The following is a 26,817-nucleotide window of genomic DNA, read 5'->3' on the forward strand; positions in this document are numbered from 1 at the left end:
ACATACTATACAATGACTTCTTTATCACATTTATTTGGCATACTTTACTGGGATTTTTTAATGTTATACTATACTGTAACATTTAATGCCATTTTTATGACATACTATAGTTTCACTTTTATGACATCTGTCATTTTTGACATTTTGATATGGCACACTATACTATAACTTTTTATATAATATTTCTATGTTATATTATACTATGACTTTATGTTGACATTCATAACTGTATGTTGACATTCATATTGTATACCATACTATGAAGTTTTTTATGACATGAATTGATTAAGCTGCGAAGTGATGCCATCTGTGGAATAACCGAATGTGCTCCAAATCTGAAAATAATATGTTGAAATGAGTATAAATCACCTGAGATTATGACTTGTGTCTTGCAGAGAGCCCTCACTGAAACCCAGACTCCAGAATACCCCAGAAGTCCCCGACTGTCTTCCCCTCTGGCCTGGTAAAGGCAAGGAATGCGGGCAGACGTCTGGCCAAATCGACAGGCCGGTCGGCTCTGTTTTCACTCTGCTTTCCACAACCAAAGTGCCAAGATCACGCACAGAGACACTCAACCCAACGGGAACAGAGACCACGTCTGCTTCAGCAAACAGAATGAAGATGCGCTGTATTTATCTGTAGATAGTCACAACAGCTAACGAGTGCTCCGTGTGCTATATTACTGTTATTTCAGGTGTTGGGTAGAGCAGGAACATTCAGGTGTCCACAGGAACTCATCGCACACTGATGACTCAAACCAGTCTTTACATTATTTACATCTTTAATACAAACATGACATAGTAGTAGATAGTAAAAGTTACATGAGGGAAACCATACACGCACATTTTGATTGCTCCAGTGCATCTTGATGCTGCATTACAATGAGATGTAAGTAATAAAAACAACTGGTCTGGATATTTAGATTACTTTAATACATGACTATATAAAGTTTATATTTTCTATCAGATCATATTTGAAAATTGTAAAGATTAAGCGTAGATGTAGACTGACGACAGTTCTCTAGAGGCAAGGCAGGTGTGGTTTAGTTAGCGTGTACAGAGCCAGATGTTTCCTCCAGCGGTGCTCTCACTGCTTCCCATACAGCATGATTTGATTTAGAGATGATAGACATCGGAGTGTTTTCTAACATCATGTATCCACATTAAGTAACTGGCAACCCTGCACAACTAAATGTCCATCAGTATTTTTTAATCCTCTAATAAATTCAAATAGATGGTTTTATTTCAATAATAATTCCTCCTTCGTCATCGGCCATTCAGCATCAGCGGTGTGATTTTTGCCTGCGTGGACTCGAAATTCATTCCGTAAGGTATTCATTTGCCAAACATTATTCACAACACCTTCCACAGCGAGGCAACACTCACTGCATCAGCACATGGTGAACGCGTCCGTTTCATAGAGCGCGTCTTGTTTTCGTCAGCACAGAAAGATGAGAGGCAGCTTTATTGTGATTGGGCTGAGCTGTGTGCTTCTGGCACTTTGTCAAGTATCTCTTGATTGTTTGTGAACACAGCCTGGGTTCAACAAGTGGGTGGCTGAATGAATGAATGAATGTCAAATGCGCATGTGGGAAAGAAACAAAAAAAAACCTGTACTACCTGTAAATGGTCATTTTCTGCTTTTCTGGTTTCTCTTGACTCATCTAACGAACAGAATACCCGTAGCTGTGTTGTAATTATGTTGATGAACTATTGAGTGTAAATGTACAGTTTTTGCTATGCACAGCTCATCACTTTCCATTTGGTATTGTATGCTTGTGTGTCTTTAGTTCATTTTCTTATTCAAGTGTCATTTTATTTATTCTTTATGCGCAGCTTTAGTCAGGGTCACGAGGCGACTGATCTCGTGAACATGCAATCCTAGCTGCTACTAGTGTGGTAACGGTGTGTCTTGTCCCAATCAATTGCATGTTGGTGCAGTTAATGTATTAAGATGTGCAGCTGGTAGTTTCCCCTCCCTGGATATTTAGGTTTAAAGTAAACACAGTTGGTCTCATTAGGTTTATTTATTGGTTGCCTACAGGCTCCCTTTTATAACCGTTTTATATGTTTTCATCACCTTTACGTTTTGTTCAATGCTTTCAAATGAAGGACATGTTTTTGATCTATAAAACTTATATCATGCCTGAAAGTAAAAACTGCTGTTATTGTTTGTACACAAACATATAAAACATCAGTAGATTTAAATAGTTTCTTCATGTACTTTATTTTCTTTGGAAAGGTGTATAACCAAGCATACATATTACATGTTTTTATTCCATATTTAAGCTCACCAGACGGCATACATACAAAACTATGGAGCTTAAAATGCAGCATTACCAATTCTAGTTTAATGGCATTTGTTCATCTTGCAGAGCTTTGAGATGCCAAGCTCCCTTTAATACACGGGGATAAGGCAGCGAGGTACAGGAGCGGGGGGGGGGGGGTTATAACGCTCGATCGTCTCTGAAGAAACAAATTAAAACTCGTTTTCAGGGCGACTGCAGCATCCAAGACTTTCTTCATCGGTACCATATTGGGTCAGTTCTCTGGGAACAACACTCACTCGCATTACATCCGAGGCCAAAAAAGCAAAAACTTGCACAGAAAATACAACAAAGCATTTTTAATCTTTTGACCTGGCAAAGAAAAAAAAGAAAAAAATCTAACACCACATCACTACCGAGGTTTAACAGCGCAGCATGTCCTCAGCTCAGTGGGAAAGACTAAGCCAGTTCACTAGGAAACCCCTCATTGGCCTGCGCTCAAGTGCAACATCAGCTTGTTTATGCATCTTTCTGTTCAGGCTGGTAAGAAGTGCCCTTTCACTACATTCCCCCCCCCCAAACACAAAGATCGATGCAAAAACAGAAAGGCAAAATACTGACTCTTCAGGCTGGGTGGGTGTTTAATCCTGCTACTTCTGCTCATACAACTCAAGAGAAATCAACCAAAACACATGAAATACACAACCTTTTGTGGAACGATACAAGACTTCTATTGCAGAGGGTCAAATCACCTTCCTTTACGTCCCTGAAACATACTTGTTGCCAAAGACGGCTTCTTGGAAATACTGTAATACTCGGAGCCAAGTATATTCTCCATACAGTAAATATGTAATGCTTACTACATGTTCTGGGAGGAACCCATAAGGCATGATTTACATTTAAAGACTGCATTAATTACATCAAGCCACAGGGAATGTGTGTTTTGTTTTTTTAAATCTGTAAATAAATACATACAGGAGTGAGGGAACAACATAGGACGAGGTTTCCATCCAAAAATCAAGTGTTTGAGAAGACCGGAAACCTGCAGTCACCAGATACACTTAAAGCAACAGTTTTGGTTTCTACATCGCCTGCTGACCCCCCCCCCATGCTATAGAAATACCTTTTTTTTCTTTTCTTTTTTTTTTCAATTGCTCGTTCTAAGGCCATTTTTTAAAACATTAAAAAAAAAATACAAAACCATACACCAAATTCCAAAACGAGTCATTTTGGCATCCCCCCCTCCCCCGGTCAGTACCCATGCCTTGTATTGCTCATCATTGACACAGTTGTCTGATGTCATAATCAGCGGCCCTCTGCTGTGCGATTGTCTGGAGCTTGATCTGCAGGAAGCGCAGTAAAAAGATGAATGGTGGCGTCGGTGTGTTGCGTTATACAGCAGAGGCTTTGCGTCACTAAGTCTCCTCAGGACCACATCTGGTGCCTCTGTGGAGGTCAGGAGGACTGGAAGTAAATCATGGATCGTGACAGTTAGACTGGAAACCAGAGCTACCTGAAGATTGTGGTGGTTTGGTACAATGTGGTGATTTGAGCAGCAATTAATCTGCTCATCATTTTCTCAATCATCTGGTCTATAAAAAGTCCAAAAAATGATTAATTGATTATTAAAATTCTTGCATAATTTGGTTCCGGGTTAAAAAGCTGAGAATGAAACAGACACTGACATCATCAGCTGTAGAATCGGCTAAAAGAGCAGCTCCCTGTCAAAATAAAATCAACACGCATTAACCTCGTCTATTCAACGTAATACACTATCATAGCCATTGTTTACCGAGAGCTGTGGGCTTCCACCGGGGTGGACCAGAAGGGGCATTATAGTCACAGTAAAGTCCTCCATACAGGCTGGACTGGGAGAAGAAGACGGGCAGAGGAGGGCTGCAGATATGGGCCCGGGACGAAACACGAGCGGTCTACGTGAGGCGTGCGTACGATGAGAGGAGGTGCGTGGGGGTCTCCTCCTTATAGGACAGTGCTCTCAGTGTCCAGGTCACAGTCTTTGGGAGGAGGCAGGCCGGAGGAGGAGGAGGCGCTCTGCTGGTCTACAGCGAACTCGGGGACCAAAGCTCGACTCAGCCTTTTGAAAGACATCGCCGGGTCTAGAGAGCAAGACAGAGGACGAGGGGGAAAAAGTCACATTGAGGAGACAGTGAAGAACAAACAATGATAATTATCATAAACATGTTTTGCACATGATTGAATCTACTAGAAAAGATCAGTAACCGCTTGTGCTCATGGTTAATGTGTTACATAAACATGCTCAGAAGATAAATGCACTATTTAAGCCCACATCATATGAACAGTGGCCATAATCACAAACATGTGGGGCTTTGTCCCCGGAGTATGAAAAGCGGTCGCAATTATGCCATTCAATGCAGCCGTGTAATATTTTCCAGAGCTGAAGCAGCAGCAGCACCACAGCCGGGGGCGGATTATTGAACAGCAGGTGGCGGTGTTCCACCAGACACTGAAAGCAGTGAAAGTGGATGGAAAATGTGAAGTGTGGTGAAGCAGTTTTGATCTCCTCGGCTGTGTGATCAGAACTGGGAATCTACAGTCTTAGATTTGAATTAGCGAAAGAGCTAAATCTTTGACTGCGTGTGTGTGACATAAGAGCCGACTGTTCGATCTGAACATGTGTATCATCTTCAGCCGGGATATTAGTGACAAGACAAGGACATGCACATGAGTTACACATGCTTGACACATGGACACATTGTATGAATCATGTCATACAATGAATAACGATATGGAATTATTCACATTATCAAAGTAGAATTACTGATTTGCGGTTGTGTGACTCCGCCAACCAGCTGCAGCTTATGTTGATGTCTGTGTCCAGAGTAGTATAATAAATGAAGTGAAGTGAAAAAATGGCCCGGTATAGTATTTCACAAAATCATACAAAATGTCATAGTGTATATATAGTATGTCATAAGAAATGTCAGAGTTTATTATGTCAGTGTAAATGTCATAATTTAGTAAGACATATAAATTGCCACACATATGTCAAACAAAGTCATGTAAAAAGTCATTGATTATAAAGCAATCAAAAATGTCACACTACAGTATGTCATAAACGTCTTTGAATGTATGCCATTAAAAAATGTCAAAGTATAATCTGTCAAATAAAACTCACAATTGGGTATGCCTTCCAAAATGTCATCGTGTAGTACGTCAGAGAAATGTCATAATATAGTATGTAAAAAAAGTGATTGGATGTATGTCAAGTCATAAAAAGTCATCGTATAGTTTGTCATAATAATGTAATTGTAAGGTATGCCATAACATGTTTTATAGTATAGTATGTCAAAAATAAGTCATCATAGAATATGCCATAAAAACTGTAATAAAGGTTGTTGTATAGAATGCCAAAAAAAGTGATACCTTAGTATGCCATAGTACAGTATGCCATAAAGTCACAGTTAGGTGTGCTACAAAAATGTTATTTTAATAATAATAATAATAATATAATCCTCAGTTCATCCTCGAGTCCAAACGGATGTTTGTGTCAGTTGTTATGAAATTCCCTCCAGGCGTTCTCCTGAGGTTTTGCTTTCAATGAGGGCGGGACAGATGTGAGGACCCAGTGGCCTTTGACCAACAAATCCTCATCAGTCCACCAAGCCAAGGGGACGTTTGAGCCAAATTTGAGGAAACTCCAACATGGCGGTCCTGAGATATCGCATTCACAAGGATGTGACAGACATGCATATGGACGGACGGACCAAAACATACAGCGTCCGGTCACGGCTGCTGCCGGCGTCGACCCACCGACGGTCGGGGGTTTGTAAACCTGTATTTGGCCTCAGCTTTAACCCCTTATGGTATGACTAATGATATAACATTTCAGTGACTGTGAATGGCGATGAGTGACTCATGATAAACGATAGCCCTGATGGAACACGTGTCATATTGCATACGGTGGTCTTTTTTTGCGGCTCAACCGATGCCCCCATTTTCTGGTGTTAAAAATGAAGTTCTGCATTAGATTACTGATTCATGAACCTTCTGGAGGGAACAGGATCTTGCCCAGTGTTGGTTCAGGAGATGCAACATTAATGTAAGTACGTAAAGCAATAGAATTTAGGGATCCGGCCCTGTGGTACACAGTGTGACAGTCGTGCATCAGGGCTTCAGTAGGCACATGATGACTGATGGAGGCAGCAGGCAATAACATGTCTAGAGGTAAACAAAAAGAGAAGGTGCTGCTAATGAAAAGGTTCATAACAACAAACCTCTCAAAAGTGCCTCGTTAACCTGTGGAGGTTGTACAATGCAACAGTGTTAGAAAGAGAGCACATTCGTATTCAGCAGAGAGGAAACGGTGAACGTTTAGCTGCAGTAACTAAATGAGAGACACCACTCACCTATCATCTTGTAGGTAGTGGCGCAGATCCCATTGGTGTCACCGGCTAGTGCACTGGGCTGGGGGGGCGGTGGGATGCTGGGTCTGTTCCGGGGTTTGGGGACGGGTCGCGGCCGGGGAAGAGAGCCAGACTGGTAGGGAGACGGGGACGGAGGAGCTACATCCTGGGCAGTGGCGGAAGGCGGAGGGGTGTCTGGAGGGGTCGGGGTGCCCGGAGGCGAGGGGTCCGAGCCCTGCTGGTCCCCACCGGGCTGGCCGAGTGACGCGGGCTGGGTTGGAGGGCTGGCCGGTGACGGGGGCTCTGGAGGTGGGTGGCTGGGTGCTTGGATCGGGGGCTGGTTGCTGGAGTGGCGTCTGGGCGTGGCACACGGCTGTAAGGTGGGAGAGGTGGGCGAGTGGCTGGACAAGGGTCTGGGACTGGGGCTGAGGGAATGGGACGAGCCTGAGGAGGAGGAGGCGTGGTTCACTGAATTACAAGGCTGGCTGGGTGGAGGGTTCATTGGTTTGGGAGGGGCAGGAGCCTGCTTCTTGGTACCTGGAACTGATGGTAAATCTTGTGATTACTGGTGGAAAAGAATAACAAATATAATATCTGACAGCATACGTTGCTACGTCCATCTGTAAATGTCATCAGATACAATTTATACGCTCAGATTGAGTGCAATAATCCATAATTTAAAGAATGAAAAAAAACAAAATAATATGACAATGAATTGAATTGAAGCCTTTTGAGAAAATGAAAAAAAAAAGTTGCCTTTGGCTTCCTGTGACCAGGAACCAGATAATCACACAGACTCTTACCTCTACGCATCGTATGCGGACTGGGCCCCATGGATCCAGCCCCGGGGGACCCAGTGCCCAGCTGCCCTGCAGCGTGTCCCCCTCCTCCAGAGCCATTCCTCTGGAGCAGCGGGGTTGGGCCAGCCGTGGAGTCACGTTGCTTTGAGTTACTTTAGAGACAAAAGAAAGAAAAAAAAAAGAAAGTCTTATAAACCTGCATACTACTGCTTCCTGAAGTTCTGGTTAAAGCATGCTTATACAAGAACATCCACCTCTGTGTGTTTTTTTTTTAATTAAAAGGTTAGGTTACTCTAATCTGGGGGTCTCATCTAAATGTGCCTTTCCCAACATAGTCTGTGGGACCTAAAGAATGCTGAGCTGAATAGTCCAATCTGTCTGGATATGAAGGTTGTCCTTTCAGCAGCTAAATCAAAGACACCCTTCAGACGTTGCATAACAGGCACCAATGTCCGGGCTTTCCAAAGCAGTTTGGACCAGTTAGTGTGAGGTTCCTGCTGATTCCAGTGATTTGGGGGGGAAAGCGGAGGGATGGGAAGTCGAGAGGCCCTGGGAGTGAATGCTATGCGGAATGACAGCGGCCATTGTTGTAGCCGCGTCTGGGGGCCGAAGTCAGACACGTCTGCATAGCTGGAACTGGTGCCAATCAGACAGACCTCTCAGAGAAGGCACTAAACATGAACACTGAAAGTATAAAAGCATTTGTGTCGGTCTGTATGGCATGCTGTGTCATTCTGCACCTGCAGCAGAGATGCAGAGAGGCAGCCCTTACCTGAGCTCCTCTGTGTGCTGGGCTAGAAGCTGCTGAGCGGCTGCGAGCGCAGCCAGACTCTGTGCCAAGCTTTGCTGGGAAGCGTCAGGCCCTGAACCCCCTGACTGAGTTTGCGGCGGGGTCTCAGCCGAGGGCTGGGGGGCCTGCGCCGCCGCCGCCGCGTGCCCCTGCCCCGGGGCCTCCACGGGGGGTAAAGGAGGCTGGAAGGCGGGTGAGGTGTGCTGCTTTCTACCTAAGGTGTTACTGCCCCTACGAAGGGTGTGGTCCGAGTACTTGTTAGGGGTGCTACACGGGGAGAGCAGGGAGACAGTGCAGGAGAAAAACAAAAAACACCAAAGCTTTGATCAAAAAGTCACATTATGACCACGAGAGAGAGAATCACCACGACCCCAGAGCACACAGACAGAAGCAATTAAAAACAGCGCTGAGGATCATTTTTAAAGGATTCTATCAAACCGACTACCATTATGTTTTAGAAGCAACAGAAAGGGATCAGAAAAAGCAGCTGGATTAAAGGCTAAATTATTTCCAAAGCAATTCATTGGAGTAAGTCAGGAACGCTGTGGGAAGACGTGGAAAACAAGGCGGTTTCTAGTAACGGTGCTAAGCAGCTCCAGGTGGATTACTTGTCTTTGCGCGTTGCGTCGTTCTCCGGTCCCACCATGCTGCCGGGCCTCTTCCTCTCGATGGTGCCACTGTCGTAATCGAGGTGATTGTTGTGGTTGGAGGCAGGCGTAGGCATCGCAAACATGCCGGACACGTTGAACTCCACGTCTGTATGGGAAACGGAGACGGCAAGACAACCGGTTACAGTTACGACTGCATCAAAACCGGGGCAGGAAGTCGCCATCTTGTCTGAACCAAAGAAGTGAAGCCGTATGTATAAAATAATTGTGACAGTCTTTATCCAATAATGGTGGTGACAAACCAATGGAAAATATCTTAAAAAAGGGGCAGCTCACCATACTGGTACTTGACTTCTTCTAACTAACTCGATTAAGGGGAATATATCACATCTGTTTTCTAAGTTTTCATTGCAGCCTTTGGGCTGACCTCCAAAAGCACAAACCACAGTTTGAGCCAGGGCAGACACAGCAGCGATGTTAATCTTGGTCCTTGGGAGCTTGATTACTGCTGACTCTTTCTTTATTTCTAGGCAGTTAATATCAATCGTATATATTCCCCGTGAATCCCCTGGTGTACAATAGGCCCCGATTGGCTACAAACTGCTGCAAGAGGAAACACATAACCTACCCTCCGGAAAGAACCAGTCAGCATGCTGGATGATGGGCTCCACAATGGCCACCACGTGCACAGAGGTAGCTGCAGCCATTTCCGCCAGACTCCTGGGTGGACATGTACAGATGAGCAGAAATGAGATGCTTTTCTAACATAACGGAGGGGCTGAAATTAGCTAAAATAACCGGCTATCCTCTTTCACCACCCATGGTCAAGGACCGTGCCTCTCAGAGGTTATTACACTCCCTTTGTTTTACGCATCGACCGACACATAATCCCCCTCTCACCCCTCAGTCTTGGCCCACATCAGGTTGGGTCCGAGGACGATGGCGATGTTGCTAGGAGTCATTTTGTTGACCTCGCTGTCCTGAGCAAGTTTGGCTAGAAACTTCACCAGATACCTGCGAGGCACACATGGGCATTAGAATGAGCACAGCTGCTAACAGTGTCTCGTACAAAAGAAGACATTAAAGCATTGCCATCAGGACCTTTTCTCTCAGTAGGTTTAAACAACTAACCTCAGGTTGGTTTTGTTGTTCTTTGGTAGCTTATCACATACAACCCACAGCGCTTGGAGCCTCTTGTCTGGGTCTGACACACTGGAGAGATAGAAAAGGAAATAGCGGAGCACATTATTAGGTCAGTCTCCAGATGGCTAAATGTCCCAAATGAATCATCCTATTTTTTCCTCATTGCTGTACACACCGACAGACCCATTCAACATTGATACATTTTAATCCCAGTCATAATGTTATGAGCCTTGCCTGGAGGCCTGGATCCATTCATCATAAAGCTGGTACGTCATGAGAGGTTCAGGGAGTTCCCTCAGGTAGGACTTCAGAGCTCCTGAAACCACACAGCCGCAGATATAGTTTGAATATTTGAGCCTCTTTTCCAAGCGAACAAACATCGCCTGTTATAAGTTTATACTGCCCTTAGTATCCAACCCTTACTCGTTTCTGGATCTAACAGAATATAAATTGTAGAATTGCTCCAAGTAATACACCAGGAAAACAACAAACTTCAAACATGACTCTGGTTTGGGACGTACCAGCGACAGCGTGGGGGTCGGAGTAGAACTCCTCCAGTTGTGAAGTGGAACAGTCCAGCGCTGCCTTTAGCTTCTTTAGCTTGGACGCCCCGGCTGCGATTCTGAGCAGCCCCTGACAAAACACACGAATAAACGAATAAACACAGTCACATCGCAAAGCAAACAAAAAGACACAAGCGGGCATTCAATGTGCGCACACAAGAGACCCTGTGCGCTCTCTGAAACCTACACACTCACTTCCCCCAACACTCAATTACAGATACTGTCCTTATAAATCCACTACGTACACCCCCCCCCCCCCGCCAGCTGCACATAATGAAACCTTAAAGCAGGCAAACAAACACACCCACCACTCGCAGCGCAGCACGCTCTTCACTTTGACGCTTAAACAAAGGCCATCGTCACACCATAATGACACAGGGAATGAATGCAGGTCGACAAATAATGTGCTTTGCAGTTAAAGCTCGCACACTGTAGCTCTTTTTTTTGTACACACTCTGACATGTACACACTCTGATTTATGAAGAGGAGACAAGTAGATTCTATTGTATTCTAAATTTGTACTAGGGAGGGACACATCATCACAAACATATAAATCTTGCACTGCAGCATAACGGCCGACAGTTTCTTTGGAACAGCGTTACAGAGACGCAGGAGTTTCCCCCCGTCTGTGGTTCGTCTATCAGCCCTCTCCTCGAGTCTCAAGACGTTCGTGTGAACAAAACAAAGTCCGAAGCTTGGTTTCAATTATGCCGCTAATCACAGCCACAGCTCCGTGTGACTTTTAATGAGCTATGCCAGCGCTTTCGTTCACTTACATGGCAAGAGAAGGAACACAAAAGGAACAGTGATGTCAGTTAAGCAAACAAAATGCGGGGAATTATCTTGGCGTTAGATAAGAAGTGACCTCTGAAAGAGGATCATCTGCTGATAAACAAAACATCTGAACATAATGTGCGTTCATATTTCTTTTCAGTTCTTTCAGTCTTTTGATTTCACTCGGCAGATCGATGCTTGCATCTTTCTACCCATACAGCAGAACGATCACGTAGGATGCTACGAACAGGGCGGTGTGGAGGATCATCTCTCCACATATTAACTTCTTTACCTCCTCCTTCATGCCGGTCTCTAGAAGCATCATGACGCAGGCCTCCATTGGCAGAGCGATCTCCCTTCCGCTCCTTTTCAGGTGTTCCTCCAGCCCAGTGCCGAATGCCGGCTTCTCTGTCCACGAGTCTGAAAACAAAGAGAGAGATTACTGGTGGAGAGGGAGAGGCAGTGATGCTACACTGTAATTGCATTTGCATTATTTCTGCTGTTGCAATCATTTTTGTGTATCGTCTAGCATGCCGGCATGCAACATAAAAGACTATTTCTTAAAATCAGCGCTGGCCCAGGACTTGGTGTGAACGAGCTTGTTGCTGGTCCAGATGGCAGATTTCTGGGTCAAAACCTCTCCCTGAGGCCAGTTCCCAACCAGTCACTCCCCCTTCAGGGTGCCGTCAAATAATAACCACATGCTCCTCCTCGTCCAGCAGGAGTGACTGTTCAGTCCTCTTTCTGTGTGTGTGTGTGTGTGCGCTAATGTGCTAGTGAAAAGGGTTGCAAAACCCAGGTGTGTGTGTGTGTGGAGTTCATGAGTCATTGCCACATGCTGGGAGACCAGGCTCGTCTGGTTTAGACCACATGTGTTTAACACAGAAAAAATAAAACAAGATCCCTTCTATAAGACCATCGTCACGGCTGCAAAAAAAAAAAAAAAAAAAAAGGAGGTATTATGTTTGTAAAATGGAACATTCGAATATTTTTGGAGAGCGGAGAAAACAAAAAGGCTATTCTTTTAAAAATCTGCTTCAATTAGCTTCTGGACATTAGAAAAACAGACCGGAGTGATGTAATCGAAGGGGACGGTAGCTGGTTTTATGTCCCCTGCCAATGTGAAGAGTGAACAGGAAAGTGTTCTCTGCTCCGAGCAACTACTTGTCAGCTCACCTTTGAGCAAGCTTCTCACACTTCTCCTGTGTCCAACAGGAGACGGTTTGTTTAAAGGGGATACCAAACAACACAGGGGCCACAGAAAAACAGGGGTAGTCACTCGGGGAAAAGGTGCATTCTTCAGGAAATGCGTATAGTGGTTCCATATTACGTACCGCACAGAGCCTTCTTGTACGTCTTATATTTTTGCAATGCTGTATTGTTTTTGTGTTCATAGCTGGTGTATGCATAAAGGCATGTTTTGCGTGTATCATACCTTGCTGAGCCTGGATGGTTGGCAGGACGTTCTCCAGGACAGTGAGAGACTTTCTGTGGTAATCGGCTTGAGCTTCTAAGAGCTGCACAAACAGAAACCACAGGGAGAGATAGACAAGGGCGAGTCGATGAAGATGAGAAGTAAAAGACATCGACCAGCAAAGGGAATGAGATAGCTGTCCAGCTCTGTGCTCCCCAGTTACTCATGCAAATACACCATTTTATGGCTTGCTGATGACACGCTGTACTCACTGTTACGAAGAAGCAGGCATAGTCCCCTTCCTTTGAGAAGAAACTATACATGTCTGCAGCAAGTTGATCCTGATAAAAAAAAACAAAGGAATTCATATCTTAATACAGTCACAATGTGCTTTACAATAAGAACAGTCAATGAGACAAAGTGCAGCTTTAGTCATCTCCACTACATTGTGTCGTACGTCAATTGACCGTGTACATTCGAGTGTGGCACAAGGGCAGACGTCAGTGGTCAGCTAAGCCGCTGGTCTGTGCACTACATGGGTCATAAATCCTCCTGCTGCTGGCAGCACTCAATGAGAGTGGGAGGGGAAACTTTTGCAGGGGAAACACAAGGCTCTGCACTTCCTGGATAGAAAACCTGACGCTTCACGCAGCCAGTGGTTCAGTTCAATAGATGCAAACACACACGCAGTGAGCTGACAGGGCATTTTCAGTGTGTGTGTGTGTGTGTGTGTGTGTGTATATGTGTGTGTGTGTGTGTGTGTATATGTGGGTGTGGGTGTGTGTGTGTGTGTGTGTCAGCAAACTGGGTCAGAGGGCCCAAGGGTCTTGGGAAGTCCAGTGGTTGCTGTGGTTATTCGTTTCCCCCAGTTTAAACATCTGATGAGACCTAATACCAGTTGCTTTAACTCTATAAATGCCCTCTCGTATGGCCTGCTATGATATTGATAAACAAGACTATAATAAAGTATTCTTATACAGACACACCCACTCATCCTTACTCATGCCGGTTACCTTGCAAAGCTCCACTTTGTTCATGGCCTCATCCATCTCCTCCTTGAGGAGGTCAGCCTTGGCCGTCAGTGCTTGAGTGTTTGTTCCTGAGATTATCGACTTGGTTGCCTGCAACCATCTGAGTTTGGAAAGACAAAAGGCACATTGGGAAATGTAACTGAGACTACCTGAAGTTGTTTTAAGTCCTCAAAACATCAACAAGTTCAACGCATACGACACGGTGAGAGAGACACGGTGAGCTGTGGATGGACAGACCTTGCTCTGGCAGAATCATAGTCCAGCACCAATTTGGCCAGCTGCTTCCTCTGCTTCAAGATGTTGGGAATGTCCAACTACAAAACATTACATCCATAACAGATACAAATTGAATGAGCCTGAGAAGTTAGAATGACAAAGATCTGACAATTGTTGGGATTGTTCTTCCTGGATGAGCCTTCTAATGGTAAATAATAGAAATACACCAACTGGTGGGGCTTTTACTCTTACTTCACTTTGTTGAGGAAGTGATAACTATAACATCGACACTTAAAGGCAGATATTTACTAAAGCAAGAGGTCTTGGCCCCCCTCCGAACCAAACAGCAGAGCAGCTGGTTAGGAGCAACAACAAGTGCAGGTGTACAAACAGGCCCAGATGCTAGGTTTTATGGGTACAAAGACACACATGTCTGATAGCCAACAGTTACTCGTGTTTGGAAAACCACAGTCTGTAACGACTGGATTGGAATCAGTTTTGTTTTTTTACTTCTCGTTCTCCAACCTCACTATATCGCAATAACACAACAGGACAATGAGAGATAAGATAAACAAATGCAAAAACGCGAACAAATAATCCATTCCACTATGATTAGCCCAAAGAAAGCAAATAGTATGTGTGTGACTGCACTTAAAAAACAAGCCAAGAGCCATGGAAGAATTTCTAATATTTCCCTTGAGCTGCCGTTGTGTCCACAAGGTGTGCGGTCTCTTACCTCTGCTAGCTGACTGAGAGGATCCAGAACATCCTTCTCTATCTGCAGCTCATGTTGCATCAGTTCTGATGCCAGGCGATTCTCTGCCTCGCCGCACACTTCCATCATCTTCCTGTTAACACACATATCAGCACAACGAGAGAGAGAGAAGGGTGTTAAAGTCGTTTTTTTATGCCCGATTATCACATCCTCACTATTAGGTGAAGGTGTGACATCCAGCGTCATAATCACACATCCTCTCCTGACAAGATACAACAACACAGAAGGATGACAATCTGTTCCAAGCTCTTCCTCTGTTCCAGTCGGTAATCGTCATCATGTCCAGCCTGGAGCACAGTGGCCTAGTGACAGCTCATCTTTTCGATCATGAATCACAGTGTTATTCAGGAATGAAACCCCCGAGCCTTGAAATACAAAAAGAACAACCCAGTCTAAGGCTGACAGACCACCTCGTGTACTTTCCCTTCCTCATTACTTTCAGACAGACACATGGCTGCTGCGTAGATTTAGGGAACTGCTGAAAGTCCCTGTCAAAGAGAAAACTGGAACGATTGCTCGCCCCGGGATGCACGGCCTCATATTTCACGCTCTCTGGGGGTGCATCTGCTCCACTAGCAACAGTTGCCAAGGAGGAGCAATTGTTTACGTGGCCTGTCACTCGATCGCAAACTCACCCTATCAAGGAGTCTTCTCCCAGTTGGTTTCCGCCTTCCACCATCGCCTGGGAGAGTGCGGTCAGAGGAAGCTTTTTCTGCGACACAGGGACAGATGCAGACAATGATTAGACTTCCATTGCAACATAAACCACTAGATATGCACAAAAAGGTACCCATTTCTATACAGTAGCTTCAGTATTTGATGTTCAAGCCAATGGAAAAGTCATCAAGGAATTTCCATTGAGCAGTAAATGCACAGTCAGGAAGAGGAAGAGAGCTTTCTGAGCACAGGAGGAAAATACAGATGTTAAAAAGGGATTTTAGATGCCAACTAGGGAAGTGAGACATCTATCAAACACTGGAGCTTGTTTTGTTTTTCTTACAGTTGCAGAGTTTACATCAGTGCAAAACATTTATGAGTGGGCAACATCCTGTTTTTTTACCAGAGAATCCCAAAGGCAAAAGTGTCATGCATAGAGAGTAAAGACGACAGACGTCTGAATGGGAAACGGGAGCGAGTGGTGGTGCTGAGAACCAGAGAGGTGGAAGAAGTAATCTGTGTTTTTACCTGACCATTTCCTGTATAGAGGCGTGGTACGGACTGTGGTGCGTTTTGTGGGTGGTGTGGGGTAGAAAACACAAAAGACAAATCATAGACTGCAGGCCTGCTACGGACACTTTGAATGAAAACATCTCAAAAAAGTTGCGTGGGAGGTGACATCAAAAAAATAATCATTACACATCCTGGGACAGGCGAATGATCTGGTTCGTTTTTTAAAAAAAAAGGTAAACTGCGGCTACGGTGACAAATGTTTCATTGCAACCAGCTTGATGACTCACATGTCTCTTCTCCGCGTCGGCACCGATGTGTCCCTGCAGACATGACACCATCCGCTTGTGTGTGTTGTGGGACACCACGCGCACCAACTCCATGCGCCGCTCGATCTGTGCAGACGACAAGAGATGCAAGTACGGATCTTTAGCATACGTCATCATAAGTCATCCCACAGCAAGGTGCAACAATGTATAAGCTGCAGGTTATACGAAGCCTTTGTGTTGTTAAAAGTTCAGCATTTGGTCGTGGAAACGTAGCTTTTTAAAAATGAAACCCAAGTACTACATCCTGCTGTGTTTGTTCCAGTACAAGTACACGGATACACACACACACACGGCACGCAGCCTTTAGAACCCCACCGTGTCTCTATAAAGCACCACGACACTGTGTCTGCAGTGTTGATGGCTGATGAGGTCCAGTTTCTCGCAGACATTTGATTTGTAGCTGCCTTGAGGGAGTCGGGGGTCAGAGTTCATGCATGATTGATAAGGCTTGTCCCCGCGGAACAATGCTGGAATGTTATCTTTGAAACACATGACTCATCGGAAGTGTCTCTGTAGCAACGGCCGCTGGGCTGTGACCGCGAGCGAGGGTCTCTTTGGGTTTGAACAGTCCTTTTTGGATTACACAGGCTTCCTCCTGTCTGCCAGCCTAACTGCACAGATCCACTCTGTGCAGTTAGGCTGACGAGAGATAATACTGTCATTGATGAGAGTCACAGCTATTCACGCTTAAGGACAGAGGCCGACTGAAACTCCGCAGGACGACTATTCGCTGTCCTTGTCGTGCCAGGTGCCCGACTGGGACAGTCAGTGTCAACATTAGGCCGGCTGTCACTTCCCCATGAATAGAGCCGATGACTGAAAGTTACCGTTCGAGTCTACTTAAAAGTCGGACGATGCGAAGAAAACTGGTTTGAGTTGGCAGCGCTTGTGAGAAAGTCAAAAGCAGGTTGCATGCGCCGCTTCCGAAACAGAACAGGTGTGTCTTCAGTTTTTTTTGAAGACTAAAAAGCTAAACTGGCGAGAGAAAGGAGTGGTCTACAAGTGTCTCAAAAGGGACAGACATGTACTAAAGAGCTGGGACAAACAATGTTCCAAATATAAATGGGAACATCGAGGTCTCAAGGGCAAAACAAATTGAGCAGAAATGGAGGAAGACAAATGCACAGGGAGGGTCAACCAAAATACCAGACAATTGTGTTCCAGAAACAGAACGGAGTGGGATCTCAGGAATTCCTTCTGCAGATATCGGCCTTCCGAACGCCACCCCCCTCCCCTACTTTCCCTCCCGCTGACGTCATTCCCGACCCATGGTGGCCCCCAGCATTCCCCAAACAGCTGGGTCAAATCTAAACTTGCCAAACACATGCATACACACACACTTCAATAAGCTATAGGCTTGGGAACACTTGTTAGACGCAGCCCGGTTAGTACCTGGTACTGAACGAGCAGGGGATTCCCCTCCCTGTGCTCTAAGTGGGACGAAGTTCCCCGTGTGGGCGTACTGGTAAGGTTTGGGTTACATGGCACTGGGAGTATTCTTCTTCCTTCCATTGTAACAAATTGGGGTTAGACCCACAACACCGTACAGTCCGAAAAAATGAAATATGCGAAGGAGTGCGTGTTAAGGGTGCGTGTTTTTTCTTCCTCCCGCTATGTGATGAGGTCAACACTTGGTCAATCCCATGATGCGTCATAGAGCAGGGAATCCCAACACGGAGTTGGATAGACAGGGAGGAGACAGACAGAGAGGGTGTCTGTCTTTTTGCCTGTGTTTGTTTATTGGTTCCTAAGAGAGGATGTTAACACGTCTGGACAAGAACAGAACGAACAAAAATAGCACAACATGACGCAGTAAGTGTGGAATCATGCGGTGCCAAAAAACTAAATACCCTTTGTTTGTATTAGGGATGTATTGATAACAACAGCTGGTTGCCACCTTATACAATGCTACACCCAACTAAAGAGGCTGCATGCAAGCAGGCACCCGTATTACTTTTTAGGTGGAAGTGATTAAAGGAAGATTACACTGAGTGAATTAGAAGAAGAACGCTGGAGGTTGAGGGGGAGTAAGTACACCAAAACTAAAAGTCAAAAAATAGCTTGCATATAAACACTGCATGAATATTCCAGGACAAGGATAAACTGTCAGTTTTAAGTGTGAGGAGCGACACAGTTATCGGAAGAATTAAGGGGTTGAGTGATTTCCACCGCTCCATCCCTCACTGCCTTTTCCTTCATCGGTTCCTGTGAAGTGGGAAACAAGAGACTGCAAAGAGTCTCACGGATTTCCAGACAGAAGCGGAACGATTGTTCAAAGTCTCACTCTGATGTCCTAGCTGTCACTTTTGCCCATATTCACCTCAACACCTGAGACAGAAGACGGCGTTAAAAAGTTGTGTCAGCGCTGTATGCTTATGCACCACCAGCTACAAAAAGAGGGTGGGGAGAAGAACAACAACAATAAAAGGCATCGTGGCCTCGGCTTGTTGTCACGGAGTAATGCCGAGTTTGTTTTAACACCTATGACACCTTCCCCTTCAAAACACAAAGACTATCTTCATCCCTGGAATGTGTTCGCTGAGCAGCCGATATTTTGTTCCAACCAGCTGTCTGCCCCGGGGAAATCCCTGCACCAGCATACGTAGAGCTTTATAGATTATGTAACATATATATATATATATTATATAGATAAGCACAGCGTCACTGATCTCTGTGCAGCTTGTTGAGCCCTTGGTGTTACTACAGAAGTGTTTCTCAACCATGTGTCCCAGACGTTTGCATGTCCTAATTTCAACCCAGTGCTACACCCACTGATTAGCAATCTTCAACCAGAGAGGAGGCTCTAATAAGTGCTATCAGCTGCTGTTTGGCTGGCATGGAAACCTGCATTCTTTATTTTGGCCTCGGTCAGCAGCACGTTGTCCAGCTGCTCATTAAGCTTCAATCCGACTCTTTCCTGCCAAATAAATCCAGTCGGAATGTTGCACGTTATCAGACGTGCTCACTGCTTTTGGTGTTTGTTCTGCATCCAGTACCAGTCATGTTGTAATATGAAGATAAGTGAACTCAATGCACAGCTGTAGCAGAAGTTTCCTGGGAAAGAAGAAAAAGTCTAACAGGTGTTGAGAAGAGAAAATTACAGGTGGTAACACTACAAGCATGGAGATAGGCTCGCCGTCGCTGAGCATGACGACGTTTGACCTTTTGTAATTATTTAATTTAACATACATAGAAATAGTTTACGAGGTATTTTGAAGCAAAAACTATCCATGGACAGTAACTGCAGCCACTGCCTACCAGCCATTGCAGTGTTAAGAGCTGCTCAGAGCTCTCCGGTCGGATCAATGATTTACCTGTAAGAGGTCATCGCTGAGGACTTCTGTTTTCTCCGCTCTGTGGGTGAGAAAAGACAACAGAGAGCACACAGGTTAGCGCCGACAGACTACCAGAGCAGATAAGTCATTTGTACATCAACGCAGTGTGCAGTCACAGTGAAAATATCCGCCAGACAAATGACACCACTGATTAAAAAGACTGGTTTCCACGCTCAGTATTGAAGTGGGCATCCAAGAAAGGGTGGGTCTCTTTAGCGTGTTGCCATGGCTCAACCGGCCACGCAACAAGCCGGAGGCAACACCTGTCTGTCTTCCGACTGCACAGTTAAGCTAAATCACACAGGAGGAGAGTGTTCATTTCTTTAAAAGCCACCGCTAGCAAGGCTCAGGGTGTCGTGCACAGAGTGGCCAATGCTATGCAGCTCTGCTCTGCCTGAGCCTATTAATAGCAAACTAATAGTTGGACCAGAAGAGGTCGGATAGATTATTCACTCAAAGGGAGAAGGCTGGGAAACACAGGCTGAACTCATATTGCTTATCAACACCTCCGCACACTGGCTGATGGCTTCTGCACTGCAGTCAAGTGGGTCAAGATCGTTCGCTTGCAACTGTGAGAAAAGAAACGCTGCCCTAGATCGCGGTATATTTGCAGACAAACACTTTAACACGGATTATAAAAGCAAAAACATCCAACTACGTCAATCCAACTTTTACTCTATTGATACCAACTCTGATACTACAACTCAAGGATAATGCCAATATGACATGAGGCCATGCTTCAATGCTTTGGAGCTAAAAACTGAGTTGATGGCGAGCCGTAACTTAAGGAATATATCCGATGGCGGAATATTTGTATGCTATTAATGCAGAGACTGCATCTAATGCCGGTCAGCTGCTACACGACGCTCTTAAAAAAACGTCTGTATTGCCTCAGATATCTCGGTGCAAACCTAAGAACTTCCATCTTTTTTTTTTTTTATTGTCATACAGCAAAACAACGATTTAAAAAAATGGCGTACAAGAATAATTTCCCAAACACGAGACAGTACGTTTCATTAAAATAGAATTATGTGTTCGATTTTTATAATTACCCTGAGAGGAAGTTGAGTGTTGCATATGATAATTACATACATTTATATATAATGTGGAATAAACTTTCTCTATTTACTGTTACGCAAAATGAAGACTGTGAAGGTATTGTTGTGTCAAGTTCAGCCTTCTGACTGAAGAGACGTGTATACAGTGGCTTGCCTACATTTTGGGCAACTGGAACTTTTAACGCAACCCTCCTCCAAAAAAAACTGCTCTATGAACTATAGTAACCTCGTCCCCAGCTGCTTTCAATTACAACACACAGGCAGGGAGAAACAGAAAGAGACTGACAGAGATGGGATGATAGTTTGGGGGGTTCGAAGGAAAGAAATACAAATACATAGATTTTGGGGGTGGGGTGGGGGGGGGGGAGGTTAAAGACTCCTAGAAGTGCCAAAACAGATTAATCTAGAGAGGCTGGGGATGAATGGAAAGATTTCCTCTGGAGGAGAGCCATAGCCAAGCCAGGGAGTGACTGAGGACCTAATAACCCACAGACAAAACTTCCAGCTAGCTGCACAAACACACACACACACACATTGCAATGTGCACACGCACGTACAGAGCGTGATTATAAAGCCACAATATGGAATCCATGTTCTGGTGATGTCTACATGCTGAAGAGCTCTTTATGTGGTCCTGTCAGGGGCCTAGTCTTTCAAACCAGTGTATTCATCAAGCAGGCTTATGCTGTCATGAATACACGACTGTGGATCACACACCGCCTGTGCAAATTGATCCTTCGCCATGTATGCGTGGACACAGAAGAGCTCGACTTCCCCCATAACCTTGGTTATCGAGGTGCTAGCGGGACATATGTCTGAGGGGTTTTTGGCAGATTACAGGATAAATCCAACTGGGACTCTAGCTGAAAAAATGGAGCAACATTAACTGGATTTTCACTATTAATTGAGCTCTGCTTACTTACGACAATGTGAGCCGGAAAAAAACCTTTAAGTGTTTTTATGACATTTGCAATTACTGCCCTAACCCGATTATAACTGAATGATCACGTGAAGACACGTATGTATACTGTATATGTATAAAAGCAACACTTGTGTGAACCAACCCCGAAAAAAGCACCGTGTCACAGGGGCCCAAAAAAAGAAAAAAAGGCCGTGAGGACGAGCAACAACAAACAAAACAATTGTTTCGCTGACATCAGCTGACCCGGAGCGAACAGAGCTGACCCCGTCGGGGCCTCGTCGAAGCCGCGGCCTTTAGAGAAAGTGTGTCACGTGACTTCTCGTAACAACACGAGAGGCTCGCCGCACTACATCAGAGTGGTAACCATGGCGATGGACTATTAAAGTGGAAGGGGAGTAAGTGAATACCGCCGACATAAGCACAATAGAGCGGCTGTTAGCGGGCCACTCGACACAATCAGCAGGGCTGAGAGGTAGGGAGGGTCGGCGTCTAGCGGCAGTTGGCAGCTTAAGGCACAAGGTAATGGATACTGCACCCAGATGAAAGGAGCTGGGAGTGGAACCGACTGACTCAGCTCATACAACCTCCGTAATGTGGCTGATTATGAGAGCTGTTCAGCAAACATCGGTCCAGGGCAAGAACGAGCAAAAACGTGGGGATAAACACTGAAGGGCTTTTATCAAATGTGTATTGTTGTGGTATAGAGATGAAGCGAATCTAAGCCAAACCTGTCCGGCATGTCAAAGCTGGACGCTTCCTTCTTGGCACAATGTTGCAACAATTAATGAATGAGAAATGTGCAAACAAAAGTCAATCGTAGTTTCCCAACACACCCCATGAAATGGTTTGTTTTGTCCAGAACCTAAATGATATTTAGTTCACTATCACAGAAGATATATTGATTGATAGAGGACTCCAACGGTTAACCAATTATAAAAATGATTGTCAATTCATTTTTATCAAATTGTTTCAGCTCTAGTATCGTGAAAATGTATAATGATCACCACCGCCCACTAGCACATCCTTCCTGTAACGGAGGTGAATTATTGTGATCCACATGATTAAATTCTCGTCCTCATTTTTTGCCGTGCCACACAGGTATCCCACCCTCTTTGTCCCCAGAGGCCCCGGCCTGGTGAGACACGGGGGGGGGGGGGGGGGGACGCCCGGTGTCGCCTGTCCTCGTTAATTCAACAGTGACATGTTGCTGATCCCTGTGGGGAGAGCGTCTTTTCAACACGACTCCATCTCAAGTGAATCGAGGACTTCCAGACACAATAGGTCTCTCTGCGCTAGCGAGACTGTTGCTGTATCAAATAAGGATTATATAACGCAACTGTTGACACTTTGCTGTTAGACAGTTATTGTTACCGTTGGACAGGTTAGCCGTTTCCAGTACTAATGCTAAGCTAATGTGTGACGTCATATAGAGGACCCTGAGCAGATCTTCCAGGCCTAGCACCTGCACTAGCTCCAGCTTCGTATTCAACCGACACATTTGAGAGTTGGATCGATGTGCTCGTCCAATTCTCCACCAGAAAGCGAATTTCCCAAAACATCAAACTATTGCTTTAATAAGCTCCTACTGTATGAAAATTACATTATTTCTACTGACGTTAGCAGGCACTCGCAGTGAGGCATCCCGCGCATGTGACTAAATGTCACCCTGAAATGATTGAGTGTGACTATTTTTATGTTAGCTCCTTTAAAAAGGTGTTACCATCTAACCACTGCAGCATACATGTATATAAGGGGCCAGAGAGTTCAAAAGATGGCAAACTAAAATATGCTTCCGCAAAGACATAAAAATCATTGTTATGTTCCCTGGCATGAGTCACGTGCACCTCAGTTTCACTCTCCACATCAATCTCCCCAGATGTGTCTCTCCCGTTCTCTAGAAAACACCAGCACGTCTCTGGGAGGCAGCTTCCTGTTTGTAGAAGAAGAAGGAGAGACTTCCTCAGAGCGGCTGCTCGCTGGACACAGTGTTCTGCCTTTGCACAATCACAGGAACCCAGGGGGCAGCGGAGAGGGCCTCTGTGATCCAAAACCTTTTTTTTTTTTATTTTTGCAGACGCCGATGCACGAGGCCGGCATTGAAATTAATGGACAAAGCAGAGCGTGCTCGCTCGCCCTAATCCAAACGCTGACAGGTCACTCGTTCAGAAGATCGTGTATACGAGGGCTGGACGCTACTTGTGTACACACAGAAGAGCTAGCAACCACTGCACGCACACACACACACACACACACACATACGTCTGTTTTCTGCATTACACTCTCCAGTTCTAATTTACTGCTGGTGCACAGCAGGGAGGAAATTATGAGTATTCCAGCTGCGCCCCAAGTAGCAGAAACTTTCTTCAAAATGTTTGTTGCTCTGATGACGGGCAATAGCCCAAACATTGTGTTATAATAAATAAATAAGAGCTATATTTTACTGCAAAGCAAATGTTGTGCCTCTTTTTTTTCCCCTTGGTAGTAGTGCTGGGCGGTATAACCAGTTCATCCGGTATACCGGTTTTAATTTCCCGTATGATATTAATTTTTCACACACCGCCATGCCATACCGGTGCATAGCCGAAGCAACTGCTGTCACTCTTCATCAGGCAGCAAAATATAATGTTCGCCGTCAAGGGCTCAACGGTCAGCACTAGTTCTTTAGAGTGTATTGAGAGGGAACCCTAATCATGGTTATAACTTTATAACACAACAATTAATAACCCACAACTAACGCTCTTTAACAGGGCAAAACACCACGACACAACAGTTTATGACACAAAACAATTTGTAACACTAATAATTGTACATTTATAAAATTACACCGCCGAACAGCATGCTGGGTACAGCTGGGAGAGGCTCCGTCTCTACAGTAACGTTACATTAATGAACAGAACAGAGCGATGCAGGATGAACAATGACAGACCGGAGATGCATCGATAGAGTCTGTGCCCAAGAGAGGAGCTGGGTCTGCTGTTTGGAAGTGTTTTGGTTTTTAAAAATCCGACGTAAACCAAAAGACTATATATTGCAAAGTGTGTCGAGCCGCTGTTGTCGCCGCTGGTGGTAACACGAGCAACTTACTCCATCACCTCAGCAGAAAACATGAGTTGGAATACCAAGAGTGTAACGTTATGCGATTACGGTCGTCGGATTCGAGGCCGTCAACCAGTAACGTTAAAGCGAGTGAAAGAGTGAGTATATTCTATGTACTCCTGACAGTAGAGTTAGCCACTATAAACCTATATAAAAACACGGTCAAGGAAAAAAATACCGTGATATACCGTTAAACCGCCAGAATCTTAAAAAAATACCGTGATAGAAATGTTTGGTCATACCGCCCAGCACTACTTGGTAGTTTATTTATTTTTATAGCAGCACCTTGTCCTCAGCATCATGTGTTCCCTTTAGGGCGATATGAACTGCAGGAAAAGCAACTACAAAAGGCAACTGATGTTCCAGGGGAATATTTCATGCTTCTGAATGTGGAAACTATAATCGATGTGGAAACGCTGCCTCCGCCCATTTAAAGATGACACACTATTGTTTCCAGCCTGTCGGCAGCTTTACCTGGTACCGTCCACTACTCGGGTGCACCTGCTGTCCACCTGAGGTACCACTGTTTGGTACCCATGTACACACACACACAAGCACAAAATACACATGCACACAGAACGCCACACATCATGAGAGCCGACCTCTCGTGATGAGAACATCCTCTGGCGTTTCCACACAAGGCCAGGCTGAAGCCATCGCTACTTTAGATATCCGCTTACAGAGGGACAGTGTGTGTGTGCCGTCACACACCAGCACAGTGGCACTAGTTCACCAGCCCCAACACTGCAGAATGCTTTCTCTTTTGTTGTTCATTCACTTAATAGCTTAGGCACTGCGGTGTGTTACAAGTTCAGATGGAGAGAATGCTCGGAGTGGAGGCAGACAGACACTTATCCATCACATTAATCTGTTTTTATATGTTTTAAGTTGGATGCCTGGTTGAAGCCGAGCGTCTCGTGTTTCACAAATGGAGGAGGCTCATACAGCCACTTTATCAGCTACTGAGTGAAAGAGAACATTATGGTGGAGAGTGCATCACAGAGTGCAGAACAGCTCATCCGCCCGCTGCAGCACATTAGTCCTGTTACAAATCTCAGATATCAAATAAAATACGGATTGGTGCATCCCTGCCTTTGGCCACATGCCCTACTGTATGCTCTCCTAAATCCATCAGACATCCATCTCCTCTACACGCTTTGTGACAGCAGAGTTAAACCTTATGATGAAAGAAGGAGACCCGGTCCAAAGGAAGGAGCTCATCACTGGGCTCCTGGCAGTGCTGCCACGGCGTGGATGGCTCATTCAGTCTTCTGAGGAGGACATCTGGTTGGGTTCAGACAGCAAGGAAAGCATCCCCCCACACATCCAGATTGTTAAATCAACAGTCAAATCCTTAAGCCTGGTTGTCACCCCTTAAACACGACTCATTCATTCATGAAAGACTGTCGTCACAGTCTGCGTGCAGCAACTGATTAGATTAGTTAATGTGATTTTCTCTTCTTTTCTCTTCAACATCCCACTGCCACAAAGTTAAGGACAAGTATTCTTAAACAGAAGACTTTAAATGACCAAAATAAAGTGTGTTGCTAGTTCTCTGGTGAGCAGTAAACAACGCTGACTTCAATACTTGCCTGCCAACTGTTTGATTGGCGAGCTGTTTCATCCGATTGAACTGCTTCTTCATTTTCGGTCCCTTGCCAGTCTGGTTCTTTCCGAAGTGAACGCTTCAAAGCCGGGGCTTTTGGCTTGTCATGAAGTTCCCCGGGGCCTCTCCCCGTTTTAATTCTCCGAGCTGTCGCTGTGACAGGGAAAACAAGCAGGAGCCATTGAGCCCAAAAGCCAATTAAAAATAGTTTGTAGCCTCGCTAGCTCCCCTAAGCTAGCCTTTCCCAAGTGGAGATTCTAGAGAAAAAGTTCCCGTCGAGGCGACGGCATGATCCGAGAACCTCCTTTTGAGTGTGTTTCCGTGCATGAACGGCCCTGACCAACTTTCACCGGCTCCAGCAGTGGCTTCTCATGGCTCGTCTCGGTTGCTGCCTTTGACCCGTTAGCCGACGAGCTAACGTTACCGAGCTGGATAATCCGAGTCGGCGGCTTTCTCCCAGAGCAGAGCAGAGCAGAGAGCCGAGTGAACAGCAGCAGCGGCTCACCTCTGTCACTGAGAGAGGGAGGGAGAGGGAGAGG

General features: G+C 45.2%; 2 protein-coding genes across 13 annotated transcripts in view; one reads left to right on the top strand and one right to left on the bottom strand.

The window, feature by feature from the left end:
* grid2ipb (glutamate receptor, ionotropic, delta 2 (Grid2) interacting protein, b) overlaps nt 1-2,615 on the top strand; it is a 34,801-nt gene extending 32,186 nt beyond the window's left edge. For 4 of the 7 annotated variants that reach the window (XM_031844169.1, XM_031844165.1, XM_031844164.1 and 1 more), the window contains one exon: nt 396-2,615. In XM_031844169.1, the coding sequence (XP_031700029.1) occupies nt 396-467 (72 nt within the window). In that variant the 3' untranslated portion in view covers nt 468-2,615. The remainder of the gene's footprint in view (nt 1-395) is intronic. The other 3 variants (XM_031844168.1, XM_031844167.1, XM_031844170.1) reach the window with 2 other exon arrangements.
* Nucleotides 2,208-26,782, bottom strand: arhgap17a (Rho GTPase activating protein 17a). 6 transcript variants are annotated; one of them, XM_031844174.1, is made up of 22 exons: nt 26,265-26,782; nt 19,576-19,615; nt 16,223-16,327; nt 15,951-15,983; nt 15,401-15,477; nt 14,727-14,838; nt 14,012-14,088; nt 13,757-13,874; nt 13,016-13,084; nt 12,765-12,846; nt 11,622-11,749; nt 10,514-10,625; nt 10,227-10,308; nt 9,981-10,061; nt 9,750-9,863; nt 9,478-9,569; nt 8,850-8,997; nt 8,224-8,508; nt 7,455-7,603; nt 6,655-7,194; nt 6,523-6,544; nt 4,298-4,383 (listed from the first exon to the last, which is right to left on the bottom strand). In XM_031844174.1, the coding sequence occupies exons 1-21, from the start codon at nt 26,315-26,317 to the stop codon at nt 6,540-6,542; spliced, it is 2,502 nt and encodes an 833-aa protein (XP_031700034.1). In that variant the 5' UTR covers nt 26,318-26,782; the 3' UTR covers nt 4,298-4,383; nt 6,523-6,539. The 6 variants fall into 6 exon arrangements, 5 of the variants coding, with proteins under 5 accessions (XP_031700031.1, XP_031700032.1, XP_031700035.1 ...); XM_031844171.1 differs by lacking the exon at nt 6,523-6,544 and having other exon boundaries at nt 2,208-4,383; XR_004212677.1 differs by having other exon boundaries at nt 6,523-7,194.
* Nucleotides 26,783-26,817: the final 35 nt, after the last annotated feature.

This window comes from Anarrhichthys ocellatus, unplaced genomic scaffold (genome assembly GCF_004355925.1).
Source record: "Anarrhichthys ocellatus isolate YVR2014 unplaced genomic scaffold, GSC_Weel_1.0 scaffold4, whole genome shotgun sequence".
Classification (NCBI taxonomy): domain Eukaryota; kingdom Metazoa; phylum Chordata; class Actinopteri; order Perciformes; family Anarhichadidae; genus Anarrhichthys; species Anarrhichthys ocellatus.